The sequence below is a fragment of the Plectropomus leopardus genome, chromosome 4, assembly GCF_008729295.1.
Source record: "Plectropomus leopardus isolate mb chromosome 4, YSFRI_Pleo_2.0, whole genome shotgun sequence".
Classification (NCBI taxonomy): domain Eukaryota; kingdom Metazoa; phylum Chordata; class Actinopteri; order Perciformes; family Serranidae; genus Plectropomus; species Plectropomus leopardus.
Genome location: NC_056466.1, coordinates 1013317 through 1038094, shown reverse-complemented (window position 1 = coordinate 1038094; position 24778 = coordinate 1013317). Strand labels below are relative to the sequence as shown.

Sequence of the window (24778 nt, the reverse complement as noted above, 5' to 3'; positions counted from 1 at the left end):
CTTAACCCTTTGAAAACTGTGAACATTGGCTTGATTTAAAAAATCTAATTTAAATTCTGCATCTCATTTTTGAGTAGATAATTACAATAATTATAAATAATTTTTTTTTTTTGTTTTGGCAATTATTAATGATTTTCTCTGTCTCTTTTAGCCTACTTTCAGGTCAATTTTTGTCACCTTTTAGCAATTTCTTGTAATTTGTGCAAAGAAAATCGCTGTCACTTTTTCATCCTTTCTGCACCTTTGTAATGGTACTTTAACTTATTAGTACTTCTTCTGCCGCTGAGTATGTTAAACAAAAAAATATAAGTGATAAAACAAAATAATTATTAAAGTTTTGTAGAAATTTCCATCCCGCTGCATTTATCTCTTGTTGGTTAAAAACCAAAACTTGAACTGCTCATCCTGTGAACGTCACGCTGTTTAACTGGGTTCAGCTGCTGACTCTAGTTATTGTAGGTATTAAAAATTCTTTATTTAGTCAAAAAAGACATTGATAACTCCCAGCAGTTAAGTGATATTTGTGTTCCAGTATTTATCATTCCTCCACATCAGAGCCAGACATTTTATTCAAAGTTTATTTGCATCCATGCAGAGAGCAGAAAGAAGTAGTTTTGTCCAAAAGCATGAGTCAGCCAATTTTAATATTTGATCCCATCGTTCCAACACTTTAGTGCAGACAGTGTCTCACATTATTTAGTCCAAAACAAACAAACAAACAAAAAAAAAAAACAGATGAGAATTTTAAACATGAAAAGGAAAATGCATCATTACGGCCGCAAAATACAGCACACTGCACTCGCTTTGTTCTTCTGGTGGCTTCTGTTTGCTTTCAGCGTCTCCTCAGACGTTCATGGACAACATCAGGAACTGTGAGGTGAAAATAAAGAGTTTAAGCAAAACAAAACACAATTTAATGAAAGACCATCATTTTACAAGTTCTGTTACGTTTTAACCCTCAGGGACTGTTTGATGCATTTTAAACGCTTTTCATTATTCATTCTTTGATAATTTTGGCTGTGTTCATCATACTTATGCTTATTTTGTCCAGATTGTGTATTTGAGTGTAATCAGTGAATTTCCATCTCAGCTCCTACAATAAGTCTAAAATACACTCCATTGAAACCCATTCAAACTGGCATTTTTGATCCCACAGCCATCAAAGCAGAAAAACATGACTTGTATTATTTCTGGGTGTCATATATATATATTTTTTTAAATATGAAAAAAAAATTAAACTTTGCATGTAGTATATTAAAAATAATTCTTTTTTTGTGTGTTTTTCTTTTTTTTTTTTAAACATAGTGGCATCATGACAAAAACCTGACATTTAAAGGGTTAAAATTCTGAAAATTAAAGAATATTTGATATTTATGATTAGGACTGATGGTTAAAAAAATAAAGTGGAAAAGAGAAAGTGGAAAATCATATTAATTAATTATAATATTTTTTAAAGCTTTATTTTGAAAAGCGCAGAGCGATATGAGTGTGTGTGATATTAAAGCGGGCATTAAGGGTTAAGAGAGAAAAGAATCAAAATGAAGAGTTGTGATCAGAAAGACACAAAATAAACCCCACCCGTGGTGGTAAAACAAACATTAATATTTTCAGAGATATAATGTTGTCCGTACCTGCAACAGGTTCATGTTCACGCGTCCCCTCCTGGATTTATCCAGAGTCTGGAAAACTCCTGGTTAAGAGAAAGAAAGTGATTCAGCTCAAAGTGGCAAGTCGTCCTCTTAAAGTTCATTTTATCACCAATGAATCTTCACCACTACCATTTAAAGACGTTAATGTCTTTAAATGAACGTACTGAACATGTTCTCCAGACGGACGATGCAGGTGAGGTAATCGTCGAAGTCGATGTCGTAGTTGTTGTCAGCAAACCTCAAGCCGACCAGCTGCAGGAGCCTGTTGTTCAGCTGCATGCCTTCACGGGGACAAATACACACGATTTAAATCTAAACACTGAATAATCCCCAAAAACTAAAGAGCATTATTTTTATTGGAGGAAGTGCTATTGCTGCTGATTTTTCTGCTTTTTCTATTACTAAGAAAATATCTATTATTACCAGCAGTAGAATTCAACTACTTTTACTCAAGTACTGTAATTAAGCACAAATTTAAAGTACTTATACGATACTTGAGCACTTTATACTTTTACTCACATTTCAGAGGAAACGATTGTACTTTTTCCTTTACTACATTTATTTGATAGCTTAATTTACTAACTTCTTTACAAATTAAGATTTTTTTTCCTGAAGATTATAACAGTTTATAAAATGATTTTTTGTTAAAAATTAAACTGCCCAACTGTTTATACAAGTACAGCTGAAATGATCAGTCAAAAAATCAATTAGCCATATCACAGAAAATTCATCGGCAATTATTTTGTAACACATCAAAGTCATCATGTGTTTTGAAAAGGTTATTATTGATAATTTATTAATTCATTAGTTTTTATTTTTTAGTGGGTACTTCAACTTTTCATACTAGAAACACATTTTCCTGATTATACTTACTTTTATTGAAGTAATACCTCAACTACTGCTCAACTACTTAAAATAACTACCACTTTTATTTAATATAAAATATCAAAGGTTTAATAGTTGTTGGCCACTTTTCTTCAAGTTATCTAATGTCATCAAATTTTAAAAAATAATTATGAGTGTTTATTATTATTATTATTATTATCATTATTATTATTATTATTTTCATACTTAAATGACATTTTATCTGTTTCTAAGTACTTTTACTGAAGTAACAATACATCTACTACTACTTAAAATAACTACAGCTTTTATTTATTATAATTAATACCAAAGGGTTAAAAGTTGTCTGCGAATTTTCTTCTGTAAGTTAGCTGCTAACTGCTGCTAGCTGCTTTTTCAATCTTATATCTCGAGTTACATTATTTTTTTGTCAATTTGAAAATAAGGTTATTTGAAATCTAAATGAATGTTTGTTTATCACATCTCCAAAATATTCCAGTAAGAAACGTCTGCCAAGAGTTAAAATGAAATGAAAAATTACGAAGTGAAAAAAATCGTTGAGAGAGATAAAGTTTGTTAACATTTAACTCTCACCTGCAGCTTTCAGAGCGATGCGAAGCTCGTAGGATGACATCTTCCCTGAGCGGTCGGTGTCGAAGGACAAAAAGAGCATCTGCAACAACAGAAGTTCACCGTAAACAACCTGAAGCACCAAGAACCACAAAACTCCCTCCACCCACACGGATTTACAGCAGCATATGAAGGTAGGTTACAATTCTGAGGTCTTTTTAATGTACTTATACCTCAACGTCACTACAATTTGAAGGGAAATATTGTACTTCTTTGTATACGTCAGCTGCGGTGGAAAGTTTAATACTTTTTCTATGACAGATGAAACTGTTGTGTTTGTCTCGTTTTTGATTTTGTTAATTATCCCTTAAAATGTGACCCGCAGGTATTTTCACGTTATCTAATCCATTGAAGAGCGTTTGGACAGCCCTGATCTTGAGTAACAGGGTCATGATTTCTGGACAGAGACATTGCTTTTGAGATTCTCAAACAAATTTTTTTGGTGCTTTGAGCACCACAAGCCGAGTGCCGAGAAGGCAGACATCTCTACGGCCGATATCTGCAGCTCTGAACAACTCACACAAAAGCAGTCTAGACTGATGAACAGCACTACGGGTAAGAGTAAATGTCCCTTTAAGTCAACATTTTAGGACTTTAACTTGTAACAGAGTATTTTTAACAGGTGCTGTTACTTTTACTGAAGTACACACATTTCTTCGTACACCTCTGTTTGAGAGTTTTAAATACATAAATCAAAACTTACAATCCACTTCTTCATCTTTTCCCAGAAGACCTTAAACTCCTGGAACTCCAGTTTTCCTGTTTGGTCCACCTGGTGAACTGTCAAGGAAAAACTTCAGGAAGGCATCCTGGTAATTATCCATTATTTTAGAATCACACAGCTCCTTTCTCCTCCATGTCTAATGTAAGCTATGTTGTTTTTTGTATTTTATGGGATGTATGTTTTCTAATACTACATATATATGTGCAAGGATACATCCATCAGGTTGATGATACTGTGGCAGGTGCTCAGACTCAGGCCGTCGAACTTGATCTCTTTTCCTGAAGACAAAAAACAGAGAAAACAGATAAAAAAATCAACAAATAATTCAGTGATATTACATCACAACTCAAGATATTTAGTCAGTTTTATGTTGTTTCTTAATTTGCGTCACTGAAGTAATTAAAACAGAAATAAAGTCCAATAACTTTTTGCCCAGGTTTGATAAAAATGCAGTATTTTAACATTAGATAGTTGATGCAAACATAATTTTGATGCAGTAACATATTAGACCAGGGATAGTCAATTAACGGCCCGTGGGCCAAATCTGGCCCCCAGTAGGATGCCGGGTGGCCCCTCAACCATTTTTTAATTCATTATAAAAATGAACTGATTCACACTTTAGTATACATAAGATGTCAGAGTGCATAAAACAGCATCAAGTAGAGCTTGTTTATCAAGAAAAGGGCCAGTGGAGGATCCCCCACAAGAGGGTCTAGCTAACACCCGAATGTCTTAAAATCCTAGAAATGTATTTATGTCCCCAAAAGTCCTAAAATCTGAGAAACGCCCTAAAATTAAAATGTTTGAAATCCTGGAAACGCCCTAAAATCCCTTAAACATCCTAAATTACTAAAAATGCCATAACATCCTAACAAATGTCCTAAAATCCTAGAACTGTCCTAAAATCCTTTAAACATCCTGAATTACTAGAAATGTCCTTAAATCCAAGTAACATGTATAGGGCCGCTGTGAGTGGCCCCTGGCCTCTTGTCATTTTGTAAAAGTGGCCCCCAAGCGAAGTAAGTCGAGTGTCCCTGCATGTGATCATATGTTAGAGTGGCTCCTAGTGTTTTTGTTTTGTTTGACCCATTTTGTTTCATAAAATAAAACAATGCCTGTTTATTTTGAAAACCTAAAATCAAATCTGAAAGTGGGAAAAAATTAAAGTGAACAAAATACTCGAATGTCCTCGTTCACTTACGTCTGCTGAGAACGCCGTCCAGCATCTGCTTGAGCTCTCTGACATCGATAGCCTGGTCCTGAAAAAACACACCGGGGAAAAAAAACTGAAAAATCGTGTGTACGTGCTCATCTACAAATCTGAGTCCTTAATTATAAACTCTAGTTTGAATGCAATATATGAAACATACTGTCATTTTAACAGTGTTTCTTCTTAAATTCACATTGTTCAAATCCCATCATTTTAAAATATTAAAGCTGCATTTTTTTGCATCTGGGAGGCACATAAGTCTACCTCAAGCAAGACAAACACTTGACACCATATAAAGCAACATATTAGAAAAGAAAACTGTGTAACACTGTTTTCTTACATCACCAGCCAGCTGCTCAAACAGCCTCCTCAGGCCTTTCTCCTCGTCCGTCTCGTCCTCGGGAGCGGAGGGCGGGGGCGGCTGGTGGGAACAACACAACATCAGTACAAGCGCACACGACGGTGATTGATTATCAGTTCCCGGGTGATCTACTTACATCTGGCAAGTCAGCATCAACATCGCTTCCCATCTCCCTGTGGAGCACAAACACACCATCAAAATTCAAAAAGAAGTAAGTGATACTTTGTGGAGACTTTTTCATGTTTTTTAAGTGTTTTGTTTTTCAAAAAGAACAACTTAAAGGAATTTCCTCAAATTTGGCACAAACATCCACATGGAAGCAGTAATGAACTGAGTAGAAATTGATGGTTGAAGGTCAAAGGTCACTTGACTGTCCCATTCTCTGAACGGCATATCTCATGAATGCTTCGGGGATATTTCTTCAAATTTTGCACAAACGTTCACTTGGACCTCCTGAACTAATTATAATTTGGTGGCCAAAAGTCAAAGGTCAAGGTCACTGTGACCTCATCTGTCTCAGTCTTGTGGCACAAACGTCCTTTTAGACGTAACAATAAACTGATTAGAGTTTGATGGTAGAGGCTCAAAGGTCACTGTGAGATATCTCAAGTACGTCATGACCGAAATTCTTCAAATTTGGCACAACTGTCCACTTGGACTCAACACTGAACTGATGAGAATTTGGTGGTCAAATGTCAAAGTCACAGTGACCATGTCACTGTTCTGTCACTTTTTTGCTAATGCAGTATCAAAAAAACCTAGAGGGAATTTATTCAAATTTGCTACAATTAATTTATGGTCTTGTTTCCCTTTCTTTCTTTTTTTTAACTCTTGGGGTTGATTATTTTTAAATTTTCTTTGAGTTTGAAATATCTTTTTAGTCTAAATTTTGTCCATGTCCAAACTCAGCCCAAACCAGGAGAAGAAGCGCTCGGAGCATTTCTTAATTTAATGTTGCAGCTTGTGAAGATGGAGCTCATTTTAATTACTTTATATACTGCTGAGTCATTTTCTTTTTTATTAAAAATCTGAATTTGAACAGTAACTAAAACTGTTATATTAATGTAGTGCAATGAAAAGAATAATATTTGCCTGTGAGATAACGTGGAGTAGAAGTAGGCCTATAAAATAGTATTTTATACCACTGCTTAAAACCCAGAGCTGAACACTCACAGAGCTGCGGCCTTCTTCTCAGAGAAGATCCTGACGAGGAAGTCGGCCTCGTGGTGGGGCTGGAAAGTGGTGGGGACCAGCAGGTATTTCCCAGGAGGCAGTGTGAAGCGCTCCGAAATCTCCCGCATGTTGATGTAGGTCCTGCTACGAGCTTTGGACCCGTGGTACCGGAAAAAATCTTTCCCTTGGTGGTCCTTTCCGTCTGGAGCCTGAACAAACAGAAACATGAGATTAAGTTGGCTTGTAACCCTTTGAAACCTGAGCTAGATGGCTGATTTTTTAAAGAAAATATGGGAAGAGGGCAATGAGTAACTTAACAAGAAATGCTCCAAAAACTAATAAGAAGTAAAAAGTTACAAGAAAATACCTGCAAAATAAGCAATAATAAATAAACAAACAAACAAAAAAAGTAGAAAATGAAAATTAAAAAACAAAAATAGACAAAAATGTCCTTAAGAAAGAGGTAAATATTTTTTCAGTTGCATATTTTTAATAAGTAATATTTTTTAAAATATTTTTAACAACAAAACAAACATAAAAGACAATGATACATCATCAGCGTCTTCACAAATTGTTACCCCCATACTGTCCCATTGTTTATTAACCATGTCATATTTTGTCATAATTTTAAATATGTTTTCATAAGTATTATAGTATTATGGACATTTTCCCCCATTTTTTATTCATGAATATCTAATATAACCCCCAGCTAATGTTTTGGTTATTTACTTGTCACCTTTGACCTTTTTTTCTCCACATTTCAGGACATTTCTTGCAAAGGTCCTCATTGCATGTTTTTAAAAGAAATCAAACTGATTTCCTCGGGTTTGGAGGTTTAAATACTTGAGATCCAGGTTTGAAAGGGTTACAATTTTAGTAAAAAATTGAAAAGGCATGGCTGTTTGAAGGTTAGACTGTCGACATGAAAAGAAAAACATTTAAAGCTGAGGCTCAAACGCGTTCAGTTTCTTTCTCACCTCGTACACCGCAAAGCCGATGGTCTCAAGGTCCATGCCTTCCTTCCTCAGCCTCCGTCTGTTCTTCTGCATCAGCGCGATCACCACGCTGCACACGTCGTCCTCGTCATCGGCGTCCTCCAGCTGCAGCAGGAACTGTGGGTTGGTCCAAAATGTGTCTGCGGATTGAAGACAAATTGATGACCAACAAAATCTACTAAGTTCATCCTTAAGTCCAAGTGAACATTTGTGCCAAAGTTGAAAAACAATAAGCTGTCTTGAGATATTGCGTTCACATGAATGAGACAGACAAGGTCACAGGGATCTTCACCTGTGACCACCAGAATCTATTCTGCTTTTTATGCCTCAACACCATTGAGGCTTAAAAAAATCCTCCGTTTATGTCAGATGTGGTCTCACCGATGAAGTTCCTGCAGCCTCCAGCGGTGGAGCCGCGGATCCAGTTTCCCTCAAACAGCTGAACCTCCCAGTGGCGCTTTGAGTTGTCGGTCAGGGCGTCGGGGGTCATGTTGCAGATCTCCACCTTGTCGTAGTTCTGCTTGAAGTCCTCAAACTCCATCCTGGAGTCACAAAAACAATCGCTGTCATCTCCAAATTCAGCACTCAGCTTTTTCACATTTGAGCTCAAAACACATCATGTCAGACTTTAACCCCTGTAGGACCAATCACTGGCTCCTGTGTTTGGCTAAACGATGTTAAAAACCATTAAAACTAATTTAAAATTCTTGATTCCAAACTTTCAACCAAAATGCTGGTGAAATGACAATTTTTTAAAAATTTCTAGTACAAACCAACTGCTTTACACTTTTATAAAACCAAACAATAGCTATGTGTTTAAAACCAAAGGTTTCTTTTGAAGAAGTTTTTTAGTTCCAATAGAATATTTTGTGACTGAACAAACTTGTTAAAAATGATATTTTATGTGTATACATAGCTGTTGTTATGACTTTGGTACTCCAAAAAAAATAAAATTGTTGGTTCTGAAAAACAGTAAAAAATCATTTAGTTTTTAAATAAGTTCTGATTGTTTTACCCTCTAAAACTATTGAGTTTTACAACAAATCTTAGGTTTTATAAACATTTCAACATTTCATTGGGATCTCCAATAGAAAACTAGGTTAAATGGATTCGAGCAACATTAAGCAGGAACCAGTGATTGATCGGCAGTTTGAGAGGTTACTGATGAAGTCGTACAATGTTCAAAAGACACCATGATTTCATAATATCAGCGACCAGTTTTCACAGCAATTATTCTGTCCACTACATCCCTGTATACTAAAAACATATTAATGTGCAGTTCTCACACTAAGACAAAAGATTTATACAGCTACAAAGATTTCATTAATCTTTAATGTGGACCTAATTCATCACAGGGTCTCACCAGAATTCACCGTCGTCGGATTTCTGCAAAATCCGATTTTTCTGGGCTGCATCAACAGAATCCCAGTTTCTGGATCTGAAACAGGCACAAGACAAAATAATCCGTTACAACATCATCGTGCAGGAATCAGAGAGAAGCAGTAATCAGCGGGTTTACCCATGGATGGATTATTAAACAGACCTACTGGGCTCAGGCCCAGACCTCAGCCTCTGTTTCACATTTCTAATGAGAAAGTCAAACAACGACAGGAAGACACAAAATACACAAAATACACAACACTTCAAGGTGAAAACAGGAAGAGGGCATCATTTCCTTTTAATTATATTGATGCTTTTTTTGTCAGATTGAATGGAATAATTGAATGAAAGAAATAGAGAAATAGAGATATACTCAAACAGCCACAGAGATGCAAAACGACAGAAGCTGGACACAAAAGCTTTACAAAGAGATTTACAATAACTGCTGGGATGCAACAAAGAGATACAAAACTACTGGATGAGACATGGAGCGATGCGTCCTGTAGTTTCTAGCCCCAGCCCTGGTGGGGAAAGGGTTAATGGATGTACACAAAACATGAACAGACATGCAAAGCAAGCGAAGAGAAAACCTCTGCAAAGAGGAAATTATTTCAGGGATGCAAAACAAAACATGCAAAACTACAGACTACAGGGAGAATAAAAACAACCACAAAGATACACCAAACAACTACAGCGAGACTCAAAACAACACAAAACATTTTTAGATGTCTGTTCCCAGGAGCCTCGTGTCTAATCCATCCATGAGCACACTTTTTTTTAACATGTATTATTGATACAGAAAGTAAAGATAAAGTGGTATCATGATTCATGCTCACTTGTCACTCCAGGGGCCGTTCCACTCGACCTGACCCCAGGGGTTTCTGATCCGGATCAGCTGAACCTTCCGGCCTCGGACAGTAATCTGATTATAAGACAAAAAGTGAATTTGTTAACTATTAGTGCGAGAGTTTGAGTACGCTTACCTAACTGTTAAAATAACAGACTAATTGTTATTTTTTGCTAACATATCAGACAAAAAAAGACAAATCAGGGACATATCTTTGGCATGATCTCGTCTTTTGTGTTATTCCTATATCCTTTAACAAATTTATATTTTTTTTTAAAGTTGCAAAACAGAAACAGAAATCACAATTACACGTGCACTTTTGTGTGCTTTTCTCATGCAAACAAGAATTGGTATTAACTTAATAAAATTAGATATGACTTTATGAATCCCATAACGGGAAAGTCACACATTACAGCAACGGGGTCACAAGCAGAGAAAAATACCAAAAAACGTTATTTTTAGTGCCAAAAAATTGGAACAAAATATAAATCAGATTAAATAAAAGTAAAATCATAGAAAATCTATATACATCTTTCACTTACACAGATACTGTATGTTCATGATTGATGGTTACAAAGGATAACTTAAATACACACATGATGTGTAGCATTTTGTTTTGTAAATTTAAGAAATATATTATTACACATAAAAAATATCTGAATTTTTTTGTGTGATTTATATCATTTTAAATAATCTCTTTATCCTTGCACCCCTTGTCTGCACTTTTGCTTTTTTATGGTGATTTCTATTCTAAAATCTTAAAATCATTAAGTAATTAATTTGATCATTTATCCTTTATCTCGACAGCAGCGACTTTAAAAATGAGATCACAGTTATAATTACCTTTTTGTTTGCGTTCCTAATGCAAACAAGAATGAAAATTTACTTAATAAAATAAGATAAGACTTTTTAAGGCCACACAGAGAAATTCAAACGTTACAGCAGCAGAGCCAGAAGCAAAAATAAAAAGAAATTAACTAATTAACCAATAACTGACTAAAAAACTAAATAAATGAATATTACTACACATAAAAAATCAGTTTTTCATGCGTTTTCTATTATTGTCTCCTCATTATTAACAGGTCTGCAGCGCTGATCCTGATTCCAGTCAGAAACACCTGAAACCAGGTGTGTCCCAGGTGAGCCTTACCTCCTCCAGGCCTGTGATGGAGTACGCGTGTCCCTTCACCAGACCGGAGGACGTCTTGGCCTCCGACTCTGCAGAGCTGGTGATCTGAAGAAAACCAAAAACACAAACCTGGCTGTAAGTAAGCGTCTTTCATGAGGGGCTGGAGGAACAGTAATTAAAAATAATGATCATCTTTACATCGATGGAGCATCCCATCATGGAGCCTCGGTCCAGGCCCTTCTTCATGATGGAGAACAGGTTGCTCGGAGCTTGCTTGGTGTCGTACATTTCCCCGACGCCACCAGTGAAGTCCTCCATGGCCTCCATGGTGCTGCCGCCCTTCAGGGACTCGTAGCTGCCGTGAATTCTGACGCAAACGTGAACACATCGCGTTAATTAACGTGGATTCAAAGTGATAAACAGTTAAAACAAAGATACTCAACATGCTTTGATTGAGGGTCACTTTTGGACAATGACAGGAGGCCAGGGGCCAGTCACAGGGGCCCCACACGTTTCCAGGATTTTAGGACTTTTTTGGTATTTTTAGGATGTTTCTAGGATTTTACTACATATTTAGGATTTTGGGTCAATTCTAGGATTTAAGTACGTTTCTCTGATTTCAGGACATGTTGTGGATTTTAAGATGTTTCTAGGATTTTAGGACATTTTAGGTTTTTAAGATGTTTCTAGGATTTTGGAAAATATTTTGGGTTTTGGGGCACTTCTGAAATTTTAGGACATTTTTAGGATTTTAAGATATTTCCGGGATGTTATTACATTTTTTGGATTTTAGGACACTTCTGAAATTTTAGGACATTTTTTGGATTTTAAGTCATTTCTCTGATTTAATGACATTATGAGGATTTTCTCAGATTTGAGGATGTTTCTAGGATTTTAGGACATTTCTGGATTCTAGGTCATAGAGTTTCACTGATTTATACAACAACACTTTTGCATTGCAGTCACATTTTAAAAGCTTTAAATGATATTGTTGCTGTGGATGTTTATGTTCTTTTTGGCCTTTTCTCTAACTACCATTGACGGGCAAAAACATCAGTCTACAGCGATGATAGCAGCGATGCTAGCAGTAATGATAGCAGCTCAGTGAGTCCGCACTTTACTGCAGCGATGTTTTGAGCGAAGTGCTAAAGTCAGCATGCTAAAATGCATACAGTGATAGTGCTTAGTAGGTATAATGTTTATAATGTTTGCATCTTATTTTAGTGTAGCATTCTAACATTTGCTGATTAACCCCATAAACAAAGAACAGTCCAGGTTAATGGGAATGTCATATATTATAGTTTATGATAGTTGTTGAGGCATTTGACGCAAAACAGCAAGTCGAAGTATTCCCAAAGTCCATGGACATTCATGGAGACCATAAACAATCATTTAAATTATTCTAGATATTTCCAATTTGCACACTTTTATGACTTTCCCTTAAGGTCCACCCTCAGGACAACGTCTTCTAACAGAGCGCATTGCCATGACATTTTAATTTTCAAACATTCATACTCCTCAGAAGATGAATCCCATTCATTTTTAGGTCATTTCATTGATCCTCGCTATAGATGAAAAGCACAAAATCATCCGTTCCTTCTGCCCAAACATTGATCATTGTGGGTTTTTTAAAATAACATGTAGATAACTTAACATCTTTAGTCACATCTGAGCAGAAAAACTTAAGTAAACTGTGATTTTTGAGAAACACAAAGTGGATGTAATGTATATTTATCACATGTCACTCAGGAGGTATAAAATGAAGTTTTTACTTGGCGTAGGCTTTCTCCAGCAGCGCGCTCCAGAACTCGTTGTTGGAGGCGGAGTGAAGCAGGATGAGTCTGTTTCTCACCGACGGCAGCTTGTCGTCCACCACCACGTCCAGCCATTTGTTGTGCTGCCAAAACTGAGAGAGCAAGAAAGAGTGTGTCACAAAACACACCACCTCCCGTGTTACCACGACAACTTCAGCTGCTTCCTCTCATTGGCACTACATAGTTAGTCCTGCATTAGTCTGTGTGATCTTTTTTGTTTTTTTGTTTTATGATTGAATTTTATTTCCTATTTCCTGACAGACTGAAATGTCTAAAAAGCACCAGCCGAACATGAGACTCTGCAGCCCATCAGCCGGCGTGTACCTGGAAGTGAAAGATGCCGGCGTATCTGTGGTCGAAGTCCTGGTCGTGGGGGACGACTCGGGCCAGGGCGTCTTTTTTGAGGGTCAAGGATGCGATGGCCGCTAAGAGCCAGCAGTCCCCTGCGGTGATAAACGAGTGTGTCATGGGTAAGTGGGTGAAATACATGCTGATGAAAAAACACAAAGCGACTTGTGGAGAACTAACCGAGCTGTCCTTGGCAGATGTCTGTCCGGTCTGCGTCTCCGACGATGAACTTTGGGTTTTCGCAGATCTCCTGCAGAGAAACAGGAACAGAACAGGTCAGTTTATTTAAGATAAAACACACACACACACACACACACACACACACACATGTAAATGACAGTTGAGAGGTGACACAGGTGCCTTTCAAAGGTGTGTTCACATTCCAGGCATCTTAATCAGCCTGAAATCCCAGTCCCTGAAACACAACAAAAAAAACACACCAGCTGAAGGCAGCTGAAGCATTTTTACTCTGAAGGAACGCCCAACAGAGAAATGTGTGGTCATTGTAACGAACACGATGAGTGAGTTTCCACAGTGTACTCAGGCCAGGTCAGTGTGTTAACAGGTAGATGTGCTGAAAATGAGCCAAAAAAACCTTCACAGATGTCATAAGAGACAAACACATCACAAACACAAACACAAACACAACACAAACATCACATTCATGAAGAAAACTAAGTAAGCTTCCACGTATGTTTTAATCTCAAGCCGATCACCAAATCAAACGTCTGGGCTCGACTTCTGAGCAGCTGCAGGTTGTTTTGTTTTTCTGCAGATAACGTTGAGGCGTGTGGGGATAAAGTCTGCGTACCGAGCTCAGAGTGAGCAAACTGCTCCTGCACTTGGCTCTATTTACACTGTTGTCTTGCAGAACTGGTTTTGCAGCAACGGCTGGATAAATACTTAATTGCTTTTTTTGTATTAAAATCAATAACTTCAAATAAACTTTAACCTCATTTATTCAGTTATTGCAGATTATTTGCAACACTGCCAAGACTCATTTAGTCAACTGCCACAGACAGTTTTTACTGAACCAGTTTAGTCACTTAAATTTAGGACCTTTCAAAGCCTATTAGAATAGTAAATATGACCAATATTATGACTAAAAACAACTTGATCATTGTTTTACCTCCCATCAGATAAACATTTCACCAAGACACCACAACATTTCATTCATTCAAGATTTTAAAAGACACAATTTTACAAAATCTAACAAATTTCCCTCAGATCTGTGGATGCTGCTTCGACTAGAGCATCAGCCAAGCCCCCTAAAACCTCAAATCTTAAAATGTGATGTGTGTCCTCGTACCTTCGGCCTCTTCCATTCAACATTGACAGGAACCCTCTGGCTGAAGTAGAACGAGGAGTCGCTGGCGGGGAAGTCCGGATCCTCAAACAGGACCCCGTTCCTCAGACACTCCTGCCTCAGCTCCTCAAACGACTTCCCGTCCGACTGCGTGTTCAAGGCCTTGGTGGCACCGGAGCCCCCCGACAGCGAGGACTGGAGAGGCATCTTTAGTTCGGCAAGTGGAGGAAGACGGAGACGTGTGTGATGGAGGGAGTCTCCCGCCGTGTGTGTGCGTTTGATGCAGGGAGCGACCAGCCTGTCGGGTCGGTAGGGCTGTCAGGTACACACCCTCCAGACTGAAACAGGTTTGTCCTCCTGCGCTGGTGAACCTCGCCCCTGCTGACTCTCTCTCTTTGGGCTTGGCCTGCAGGAAACTGGAAGAATTCATTCCACATGATTTGGCAACTGATAAATTAAATAGCTTGAAGGGGAGCACTCATTCAAACCTGTGGGTGATGCAGAGGACTGCAGAAGTGTTGTCGCTTATTGCAGCATTTATTCACCAAAACTGAGAGGCACTGTTGCCTCATAGAGACAAAGTTCTGGGCTCAAACTTTTCTGTTTGGAGTCTGAAGATGTGCAGGTCAGACTGAATCAAGACTGCAAGTTTCCCACAGCCAGAGCATACCCCAGCTCCCGCCCCAGTGTCAGCTGCAGCCCGCCAGACGCAAAACTACAAAACTACCAACAGAAAGTACCACTAAGAGATGGAAATTGTTTTCAAAAACATTCAAGGTGACTGCGCTGACGCCATTAAAAATGACCACAGAGATGCAAAACTACAGAGAAATGACAACAGACAGACACCACGAAGAGATGCAATGACTACAAGAGACAAAAAACAATGACAGAAAGATGCAAAATGACTATAGAGCTGCAAAGTGACTAAAAAGAGACTCACAACAACCACCGAATGATGCCAAATGACTTCCAAGGTACAAAATGACTACAAAGAGACTCAAAACCACTATAGTGGAACTTAAAAAGACCACAGAAACAATCCAAATTCACTAGAAAGACGGAAAGCAATGACAGAGATGCTTAACGAATATAGAAACAGAAAACAACCTCAGAAAGAAACAAAATGACGATTAAAGAGATGCAAGGTAATTACAAAGAGACTCTAAACAACTACAAAGACAAAAAATGAATAGAAGAAAGATGCAAAAGTGACTACAGAGATGCAACAAAAAGACAACAGGAAGATAAAAAAATAATACAGAGAGGAAAAGCAATCGCAAAAAGTCGAAAAATGACAACTGCAAAGACACACCAAACGACTACAAAGTGATGAGCTACAACTACAAACACGTCTCTTTTAGCCTGGGTGTCCTCCAAAAGAGGACGGGTGAGGGGCACAATGTCTCATAATCTGTCCACAGTAACAGATAACAGCGTTATCATGCACCTTATGTATTCCTCCTCTTTCTCTCTCATCTTTGTGTCTCTCTCTGTCTCTCTGTCTCTTCGTCTCTGTGTCTCTGACTGTCTCTCATCAGTGCAGACACAGTTGAGGTGTGACAGCGTCGTCTGAGCTGCACCCCGCCACCCACATCAGAGACTCACTCCTCCAGGTCGTCCTCATTTCTCTCAGCCGCCACATTCCTGCCGCAGAGCCGCTGGATTCCTCACATGTCTGAAGACGAGCGTGCTTTTACACAGGTATGTGTTGTACAGTGAGATTACCATTCATGAGGGTTTGCTCGTACTCATTTAAAGTACCTCAGGTGATACGAGCGTCCACAAAAATTGGCCCGTCAGAGTCTTTTTGGGTGTGGCCTTCAATCAGACCCAAATCAGAAATATTTTGGGTGAAGGAGGAGAGCTGATTCAGCTAATGGTGGGATCAGGACATTGTTCCGCTAGTCTAAAGAAAGTCTTTGCACTCAAGTTCAAAGTCAAGTCCCAAGTCTAGAAAGGCAAGTTTAGTCGACAAAAACATCGTAATTTATTATTTGATTATAGTTAGTATTATTAGTGTGAGTCTTTGAGGTAACTAAAGCAGACAAATAAATGTATTTAAGTACAAAAACACAATATATCCCTCTGAGATGTAGAAGAGAGTAAAGTAACGCCAAAATTTAAACACTCAAAAGGTTTCATACAGTCATGAAAAACCTGGAATTTGCAAATAGCAATTTCTAAGCCTGGAAGAGTCTTGGAAAACTAAATATACCTTTAAAATTTTGAAAAAGTCATGAAGTTTTGTTTCACAAACCTGTATAATAACTCATAATGTGTTAAAGGATCATCAGAATTTGAAAATCCAATGTTAATGTCTGTTTTTACAGTTTATAAAAACTATATTTTTTTCTATAAAAACAGTTATTGTACTAAATGAATATATATATATATATATATATATATATATATATAGACATCCCATCAGTGGGGATAAAACAAAAATAAGAAGTTAAAAAGTGAACAAGTATAATAAATAAATAAAAGTGACATCATATAAAAGACAAGTCTGTAAAAATAAATAAATAAATAAAAGTTTGTTTGACTGCACGTCACCAGCTATATAAGCTTCATGCACACTCATATCAAATGTCATATTATCCAAATCCAGTTAAGTATTCAGTGTCCATACACTGCTCTAAGATTGTAATTTAATCACCTTACTCAGTAATACCTGAACTGTCAACCACCTAAATTTGTATCTATCATCACAAGCATATCTGAAGTAACAGCTCTCTCAGATCTGTCATCTAGTTTTTGTTTAAAGTTTTAGAGACGCGTTGATTCAAATATATGATCAGTTTAAAGGATTCTGAGTTTGTATTGTGTTGTACTGACAGGTGTTTCTATTATTTTGTCCACCCCACTTATATTAATAAGGGCAGAATAAATAACAGAAACTCTGAGCAAACTTTTGCTCTTTTAATTCTGATATCGATCTTAAGTTTTCAGTGTTTGTTTGATTTGTCACACATGATCTCCTCCAACAGTTCCCGCCCGCCTCATCAAACATCATCAAACTGTTTATTTAAAGCTAAACACTCTTTTATGCTGAATTTGGTTCATCAAACGAACTCAAAAGTCTGTTTAAAATAAATTAAGATTTATAATCAGCTGACTCACACTAAAGGTTTTGCCGTCTGCACGGTCCTGTTTGGAGACGCGTTGTGGTTCGTCAGGTTTAACGACATCGGTATCAGGGTGTTTTGGTTTTTTTATGCATATGAAGCTGATTCACAGGATGAGGCCCGCCAGAGACTCAAACCAGCACGATACTACTGAAACTAGAAATACCGCCTACTGGCTGTATTTCTTACGTTATAGTGAAGTGTGCTGTTTTTTGAAGTCACAGTGACCACCAAATTTTAATCAGTTGATTTTTGACTCCAAGTGGACGTTTGTGCCAAATTTGAATAAAAAATCCCTTGAAGGTTTTTGAGATATAGCTTTAAATGGAAATGAGATGGATGCAAGATCAAAGTGACCTCGGCCTTTGATCATAAAAAATATAATAAATTCATCCTTTAGTCCAAGTGGATGTTTGTGCCAAATTTAAAATTATTCCTTTAAGGTGTTCTTGAAATATCTTATTCAGAAGAATGGGGCAGACCAGGCCACTGTGACCTTTGACCACCAAAATCTAATAAATGTTTGATTTAGTCCAAGTGGATGTTTGTGCCAAATTTGAAATATCATGTTCACAACAATGAGACCGCCGGATGCACGGACGAAAAACCTAAAACATAAATCCTGCCTCCGGCTATGGCTATCACCACAGAGGCAAACGAATAAAATAAAAAGAGCTAACTGAAGCATTAGTTCAAATAAATTGTTATTTATTTCTTGTCTTTGTGCTACAAGAGCCAACAAAAGTTCCCCAACAAACAAAAAGGACGACTTCCAGGCTGAATTTATCAAGAAAATATTCAAAACGACTTGAAAAAAACTCATGAAAACAGAATCCAGAACTATGAAATTAATCTTTTTTTAAGCCCTCTTAAAGCACAATCTGAATGCTGACTTGTAGCCAAAATATTACAAAAATACAGAATATTTACATTTTTTAACATTGCACAGTTCATGCCACTCGCAGAAAAGTGCCAAAAATACAGCCTTTACATCCTAGAAATTTGCTCAACAAGGCTATTTACACTTTTTTTTTTATTATTCAAAACCCACAATAATTCAGAGACGAACCAAGAGCGAAAATACAACCACCTCCTGCTCCGGAGCTTTTTGGGTAAAACCTTTTCTATTAATTTTTTTTTTTTTAATTCAACAGAAGAATATTTTCCAACAGTCACATTTAATATGCTGCTTCATCAGATGATAAAACTTGTGCATGACAGCAGGGTAAACAGGATGAGACCACCGGACCCAAAACTTTACACTGATGATTATTTAATACTGTGAAGACGCTTTGGCAGTTAGATAAAACCACCAAGTCAATTATAATTTATCTATCAATGAATATCTGAGCCAGTTTTAGAAGGATGAGATTTGGAGATTACTAATACAGATATTTGACCTTGTTTTTTTTCTATGCCAAAAACTTCTGAGGAAATCTCCTGTGCAGGTGGTGACATTTAAAGGGATAGTTCGTCTTTTTTTAAAGTAGGATTGTATGGGGTGTTTATTCACAGATAGTAGATTTCAGCCGGTACGCCCCAAGTTTGGAAAAGCAGGCCAAGGTCCCAAGTTTCTTTGTTTTTAAAAAAAAAATGTAATTCTTTCTTTTCCTCTCTCTCTTTTTTCCTTGTAGCAAATTTAAAGGTAATTTTCTTGTCATCTCGCAATTTGCAGAACATTTCTTTCCAAGTTTCCTTATTTCTTTTATTTCATGTTTTTGAAAGAAATCAAACCAGTTCGCTAACGTTAAAGATATTTGAATTCTTGTGAAATGCGTCTGAAGCAGCACAAAAAAACTGATGTCCATCCTGTCCATCTGTCACACCAGTCAGGGCTGTCCCGAATACTATTGTCTGAGCTTCGGAGCTTCTCCAAATAATTGAATTTTTGGTCAGCTGGAAGGGAAGAATCACAAACACTGAAATTGCATGCATCCTCTGCAAAAAGAAAAATAATGAGAGAGAATATCAGAATATTGAATACCTGCCCAATTAACAAATAGTGGAATATTTGGTTCCTGTCCTAAATTACAATGACACAAACTGTCTGAAGAGAGCGATACGATTAATTTTCTCGTTGTAAATCATTGTCTGACATCCTGTTAAAACAGTGAAAATACTCTTCATATTGTGCATATTTAAAGTGATATTTATTTTTTTTAGATGGGACTTTTTATACATAAAATACGTTTAGTTGCTGCTTCTCCTGGTTTGTGGCGTGCTGACTGACATCTGCTGTTTGTAGAAAAATACCTCATACAGCCCAGTTCAGAACATCGAACCTGTCCCTTTAAGCTCTCAGCGGTTGATTCGGGGAAGAAATCTGGTGACGACATCCTCAAATAAACACCTGGAGATATTATTTTCTCCCAAACATCAAAACAAAAAACCAACCAGCCGCGGTCACTGCTCTGCCTTCTCCTGCGCCGTCCCCGTCACCAGCAGCAGGTTGCAGGCCATGAACTGGACGTTGAGCACGTTGCTGGTGTTTCCAGTGTACATTCCCACCAATTCGCTGGACGAGCCGTCAGCCGGCGTCCCGCCGTGGGAGTTTCGGATGTCCCACACCCGCACCGAGTTGTCTATAGACGAGGACGCCACCAGGCTGCTGTCCGGGCTGAAAGACAGGCTGGTGACGCTGTCCGTGTGTCCCCGCAGGTCTTTGAACAACGTCCCAGATGCTAAGTCCCACAGCTTCACCCTCTGGTCCTCGCCGGCGGACGCCAAGTACTTCCCGTTAGGTGAGAAAGCGAGAGACAGCACGGGGCCACGGTGGCCGGTGAAGAGGCGAACAGACGCCCCCTGCTGGGTGCTCCACAGACGCACAGTCTTGTCTGTGGAGCCGGTGGCCAGGTAGTTGGAGTTCGGGTGGAATTTGACACAGTCGACGTCGGCGAGGTGCCCGGCGTAGAGCCGCAGCGGGTAGGTGCGGGAGAACGTCCAGAGACGGGCGGTGCGGTCGTGGGAGCCGCTGGCGAAGTAAAGGCTGCAGGGGCTGACGTCCACGTCCCACACCGGGTAGACGTGTCCCTGGTACAGCGCCGTGTTGGTGAAGCTGCCCAGGTCCCAGTAACGGATGGTCGTGTCCTCGGAGCAGGACAGCAGGCCGGAGCTGTCCGTCAGGAAGGCGGTACGAAACACGGGGCCACTGTGACCTCTCAGCGTCTTTATCTCGCTGCCGCAGCCGTCCTCTTCGTCCACCTGTGGAGGGACAAGGGACATCTAAGATTACCTGTCTTTACCCTCTAGTGAATTCAGATCATATGAGAAAACAACAATAAAGTCAATTTCATCCATTATAATTTGTAACTACAGATAAAAGAGAAAAAAAGATGTTAATTTGGTAAATACAGAAGACGCACAAAGACGGAGATATCTGTTCACACGGATAACAGAAAACTGGCCCGTTCTCAGTCTGGAGGCAGAGAAAAAAAGGTCTTAATCAAGATTAGTTTCAGTTTATCTGGGATAATGTTTTTTTAAATTTGTGTTTCTTTTCTTTTTCCACATTTTGTTTATATAAGACCACAAGATGGTGGTGAAATAATCCAATTTGGATGAAAATTAATTACTTAAAAGATAAAAGGCTGCAATTATGAGTTATATTTATTATCAATTAATCAGTTGAGTATATTTAATTTTTGTTTGTATATTAAGACATCTTCAAATATTTTTTTTTCTAATAAATATCCAAAATCCCCAAAAGAAATATCATAGATTTTTTTTTGTTTTTTTAAATTGGGAATTTTTTTCTTAAGAACTGACTCGAGGTGATTTTTATTGGTTGCAGAATAATGTTCTGCAAATTCATTAATTAAGTTATCAACTAATTGTTGCAGTTTTAAATTGGATTTTCAAAAAGGGGGCGTCATTTCTTCTCTTCATTTGAAATCTCGATATGTTACATGTTTGGGAACGGTGGCTGCGACACAAATCGCGTCTGGGACAAACAACTGAACTGAGTTAACTCACTTCCTCCTCCAGGACGTCACAGGCCAGGTGGATGCGTGACACGTCCGCCTGATGCGGTTTGGCCTTCAGTTTTCTGGCTCGGAGGCTCCACAGTTTCACCGTGGAGCTGTCGAAGCCGGCGGCCAGCAGCCGGCTGTCGGCGGACACCTCGGCGGTGTTCAACATCTGCTCCGTGTGGTGGAAGGCGTAGAAACACACGGTGGTGAGCGTGGGGGGGCCCTCGCGGACCTTCTTGATGCAGTCCTGAAGCGCCTCCAGGGCCGCCTCGCTCTGTGGGATCCCTGCAGGGACCTCCACCCCCTCCCCGCCCTCCGCCCCGTCCACTCCCGCCCAGGAGGAGGTGGAGTTCGGGGCGGTGGTCGCCCCGCCGGCTGCTCCGTAAAGCTGGTAGTCTGTGCGCCTGGAGGCGGTGACCTCCACCTGCAGGTGTGTGCTGAAGGCCCTGCAGAGGGCGCTGTTGTCCTCGCTCTGCAGGTACCGCAGCAGGTAGCTGTAGGCCGGCTCCGTCAGGTGAACCACGTACTTGTGCTCCAAGAAAGCACTCAGCTTGGGGTTGGCTGCGACGTCCTGAGCGGTGAGAACGTGGCGGAGCTGCTCGATGATGGCGCGCTGCTCGCTGTCCTGAAGAAAGGCTCCGTGGAAACGGCTGTAAAAACCATCTACCGCCCCCTTCAGGCCGCAGTGCACCATGTCCAGGTGGAGGTAGACGAAGAGCGGGTAGAGGATGCTGCTCACCTCCTTCGCCCAGGAGATCTCGGTTTCTGATTAAGGAGAAATAAAACACGTTCAGAGGGTTTGCAGGTCACACAGCTTCCAGAAAGACTTGGAAATGTGAATTTTGGGATGCACTTTTTCTAAAATAATGTCCTTCAGAATACGCAGCAGGTGCGTGGATGTGATACCTGACAGGAAGGAGCGCAGCCGGGAGTACTGAGCCTCATACTGCTGAGGGTCGGACTGACAGGGAGCGGCAGAGACGATGTTGGCGCACCCCGACTCTGTCTGCACTGCTCAGAGGAAACAGAAGTACCATCATGAAGGTGTAAGTAAAATACTCGTCATACAGAATGTTACACTTATTTCAAGAGGATGTTATTATAATTAAGGACAGCTTAAAGCCTCTGGGAATGTGGGTTAAAATAGTGAGAATCCACAGGTTTTAAAATTAAATGTTAAATCGGCCAACGTAATGATTTCTGCCAATAACACAAACTAATATTTGCATTGATTTATTTTTTAATTGACAAAGTGAACATGTACAGAACATCAACCCTAAGCTGAAGTATTTTTCTTATTTTGCACAATGACTGATAATCACATTCACGGAAAAGCTGTGTTTCATGTCTCCGCCTGCTGGTGAGCCAGCGTGACAAGAGTCTGCATCATACGATTTTAACTCCACTACTGAAGAGACTTTAAATCACTAAAATTAGGTTTAAAAAAATGGATATATAGCTATCAGCATCGGTTATCATTCAGATGAGCTGCTATGCATCAGCACATCAGAGCTCAACTGTATGTAAAATCAAAGTTACTGTAGCTCTCACATAAAAGAAGTGAAGGCACTTTGACATACAGTTGTGTCGTTCGTCTGATGTGAGAGACAAATGTCCCCATCACGGTCATATTTCGGCAGGCGTCTCACCTGTGAGGCTGGCCGCCATCTCCTCTGCTGACTGGAAGAGTTTGGCTCCTTTCAGGGAGCCGTCGGTGTCGACATACTGCCTCCGCTTCAGGTACTGAGCCACGGCATACTGGATCTGCTCAGTGCGAACACGCTTCATGACCTGAGAACAAAACAGTGTCATCAGACCAAGTACGGAACATGTACTCAGGTACAGTACTGCAATACAACGCAGAGGTACTTGTACATCAATTTTTTTTACCTTTTGAAACCCGGAGTGACAAGTTTTCATGTGCTGCCTTCAGACGCCTTTCACAAGCTATTTAACTCTTTGAAACCTGAGCAAACTGGTTTGATTACGTTAAGAAACAAAGGGGAAACGGAAACTATCAGCTTTGCAAGAAATGTTTCTCAAACTGTGAAAGTTTTTTTTTATATAAAAGGTGGCAACAAATGACCTGAAAATTAGATTTAAAAAATTCTAATTTACATAATATAATTATTATGATTACATATTTATTTATTACATTTCAGTACTTTTGTGTCTCTTGGTTGTGTTTTAATTTTTTTCTTTATTTTTCTGTCTTTTTTTTTTGTATGGGCTTATTTTTTGAATAATTTTCTTGAAAATCTTTACTAATTTCTCGCTAATTTTTGGGGCCATGTCTTCTTGAGTTGCTCATTGCCTTCTGCCCCATATTTTTTTTGGGAAGAAATTAAACCAATTTTCTTAGGTTACATAGTTTTAAAATCCAAAAACTCATTTATGGTGGAGGAAGGGGGATGCATTTTCCCCAAAAGATAGAGAAAGATCAAGGAAGAATATTTTGTAACTTTGATGAAAAACATAAAATGAAATAATTAAATATCTATTTTAAAAATATGATGATGATAATAATAATAATAATAATAATAATAATAATAATAATAATAATAATACCCTTCAACTCTCATAAATAAAAAGTCCCTACAAAAAGATGATTTCCCTCCACTTAGTGTCACACACCTGAGGTAAAACACCTGCACATTACTTTCACTCCCAGTCTGTCAAACATAGAAACCACCACAGACACTAAACAGTTTAAAAACGCGTTGTTTTCCAGCAGTTTTTGTTTATGTTTTAGTGATTAAAATGTGAAAAATCATCATCATGACAGTGAGCTCTGAGAGCACAGCATCCCTGTGGCTAACGAGCTAGCAAAGCAAAATGCTAATGTGTTTACTAAGACATTAACATTAAATACTCTCTTAATGATCGCAAACATGTAAATGTTAGTCTGAAACTACTGTGGAAGAATAAATAAGGCATTATTAAGGCGTTAATCCGGAGTGAAGCCCGCTCTGCGGTCCACATTAGAGGAGGATGCCTGCTCTGAGCTAACCGGCTAACAGCGCTAGCAGCGGCGGCGGGCCTCCAAACTTTTCGCGGGACTGATCCGGTTCAACAGCTCCGCCGGTTACAAATCGGTACTCACTGCATATCGTGCTGGTCCTCTCCGTGCTCGGTGACTGTGTGCAGGTGGGTGAGGTTTTAAACGCAGCTCGGTGTCCAGGTGAAACTACGCTGCAGCGCGTCGTCGCCGCTCCATCGTGAGTTTTCCGCCCCCCGGTCAGCCTCCATCTGCTATCGGTGATCCACTCA

General features: G+C 39.0%; 2 protein-coding genes across 2 annotated transcripts; both read right to left on the bottom strand.

Annotated features, from left to right (window-relative positions):
* Positions 1-551: 551 nt before the first annotated feature.
* On the bottom strand, positions 552-14731 carry capn9 (calpain 9). Its single transcript, XM_042485159.1, has 20 exons — positions 14413-14731; positions 13284-13353; positions 13080-13198; positions 12714-12847; positions 11140-11308; positions 10963-11046; positions 9802-9887; positions 8949-9023; positions 7967-8127; positions 7568-7725; positions 6591-6799; positions 5554-5590; positions 5397-5477; positions 5048-5105; positions 4060-4124; positions 3826-3894; positions 3087-3165; positions 1814-1930; positions 1632-1690; positions 552-870 (listed from the first exon to the last, which is right to left on the bottom strand). The coding sequence occupies exons 1-20, from the start codon at positions 14614-14616 to the stop codon at positions 844-846; spliced, it is 2061 nt and encodes a 686-aa protein (XP_042341093.1). The 5' UTR covers positions 14617-14731; the 3' UTR covers positions 552-843.
* A 4476-nt stretch (positions 14732-19207) lies between these two features.
* Positions 19208-24761, bottom strand: taf5l (TAF5-like RNA polymerase II, p300/CBP-associated factor (PCAF)-associated factor). Its single transcript, XM_042485318.1, has 5 exons — positions 24612-24761; positions 23158-23299; positions 22415-22519; positions 21513-22273; positions 19208-20741 (listed from the first exon to the last, which is right to left on the bottom strand). The coding sequence occupies exons 2-5, from the start codon at positions 23294-23296 to the stop codon at positions 19944-19946; spliced, it is 1803 nt and encodes a 600-aa protein (XP_042341252.1). The 5' UTR covers positions 23297-23299; positions 24612-24761; the 3' UTR covers positions 19208-19943.
* Positions 24762-24778: the final 17 nt, after the last annotated feature.

Coding starts and splice junctions, on each gene's coding strand:
- capn9 (XM_042485159.1), bottom strand. CDS start 14,616: ATGCCTCTCCAGTCCTCGCTGTCGGGGGGCTCCGGTGCCACCAAGGCC. Junction 9,888..10,962: donor CCATCACAGGCCTGGAGGAG/GTAAGGCTCACC, acceptor TCTTATAATCAG/ATTACTGTCCGAGGCCGGAA. Junction 8,128..8,948: donor TCCGACGACGGTGAATTCTG/GTGAGACCCTGT, acceptor TTGTGACTCCAG/GATGGAGTTTGAGGACTTCA.
- taf5l (XM_042485318.1), bottom strand. CDS start 23,296: ATGAAGCGTGTTCGCACTGAGCAGATCCAGTATGCCGTGGCTCAGTAC. Junction 22,520..23,157: donor GATGGCGGCCAGCCTCACAG/GTGAGACGCCTG, acceptor TCCTCTGAGCAG/TGCAGACAGAGTCGGGGTGC. Junction 22,274..22,414: donor GCTGCGCTCCTTCCTGTCAG/GTATCACATCCA, acceptor CTCCTTAATCAG/AAACCGAGATCTCCTGGGCG.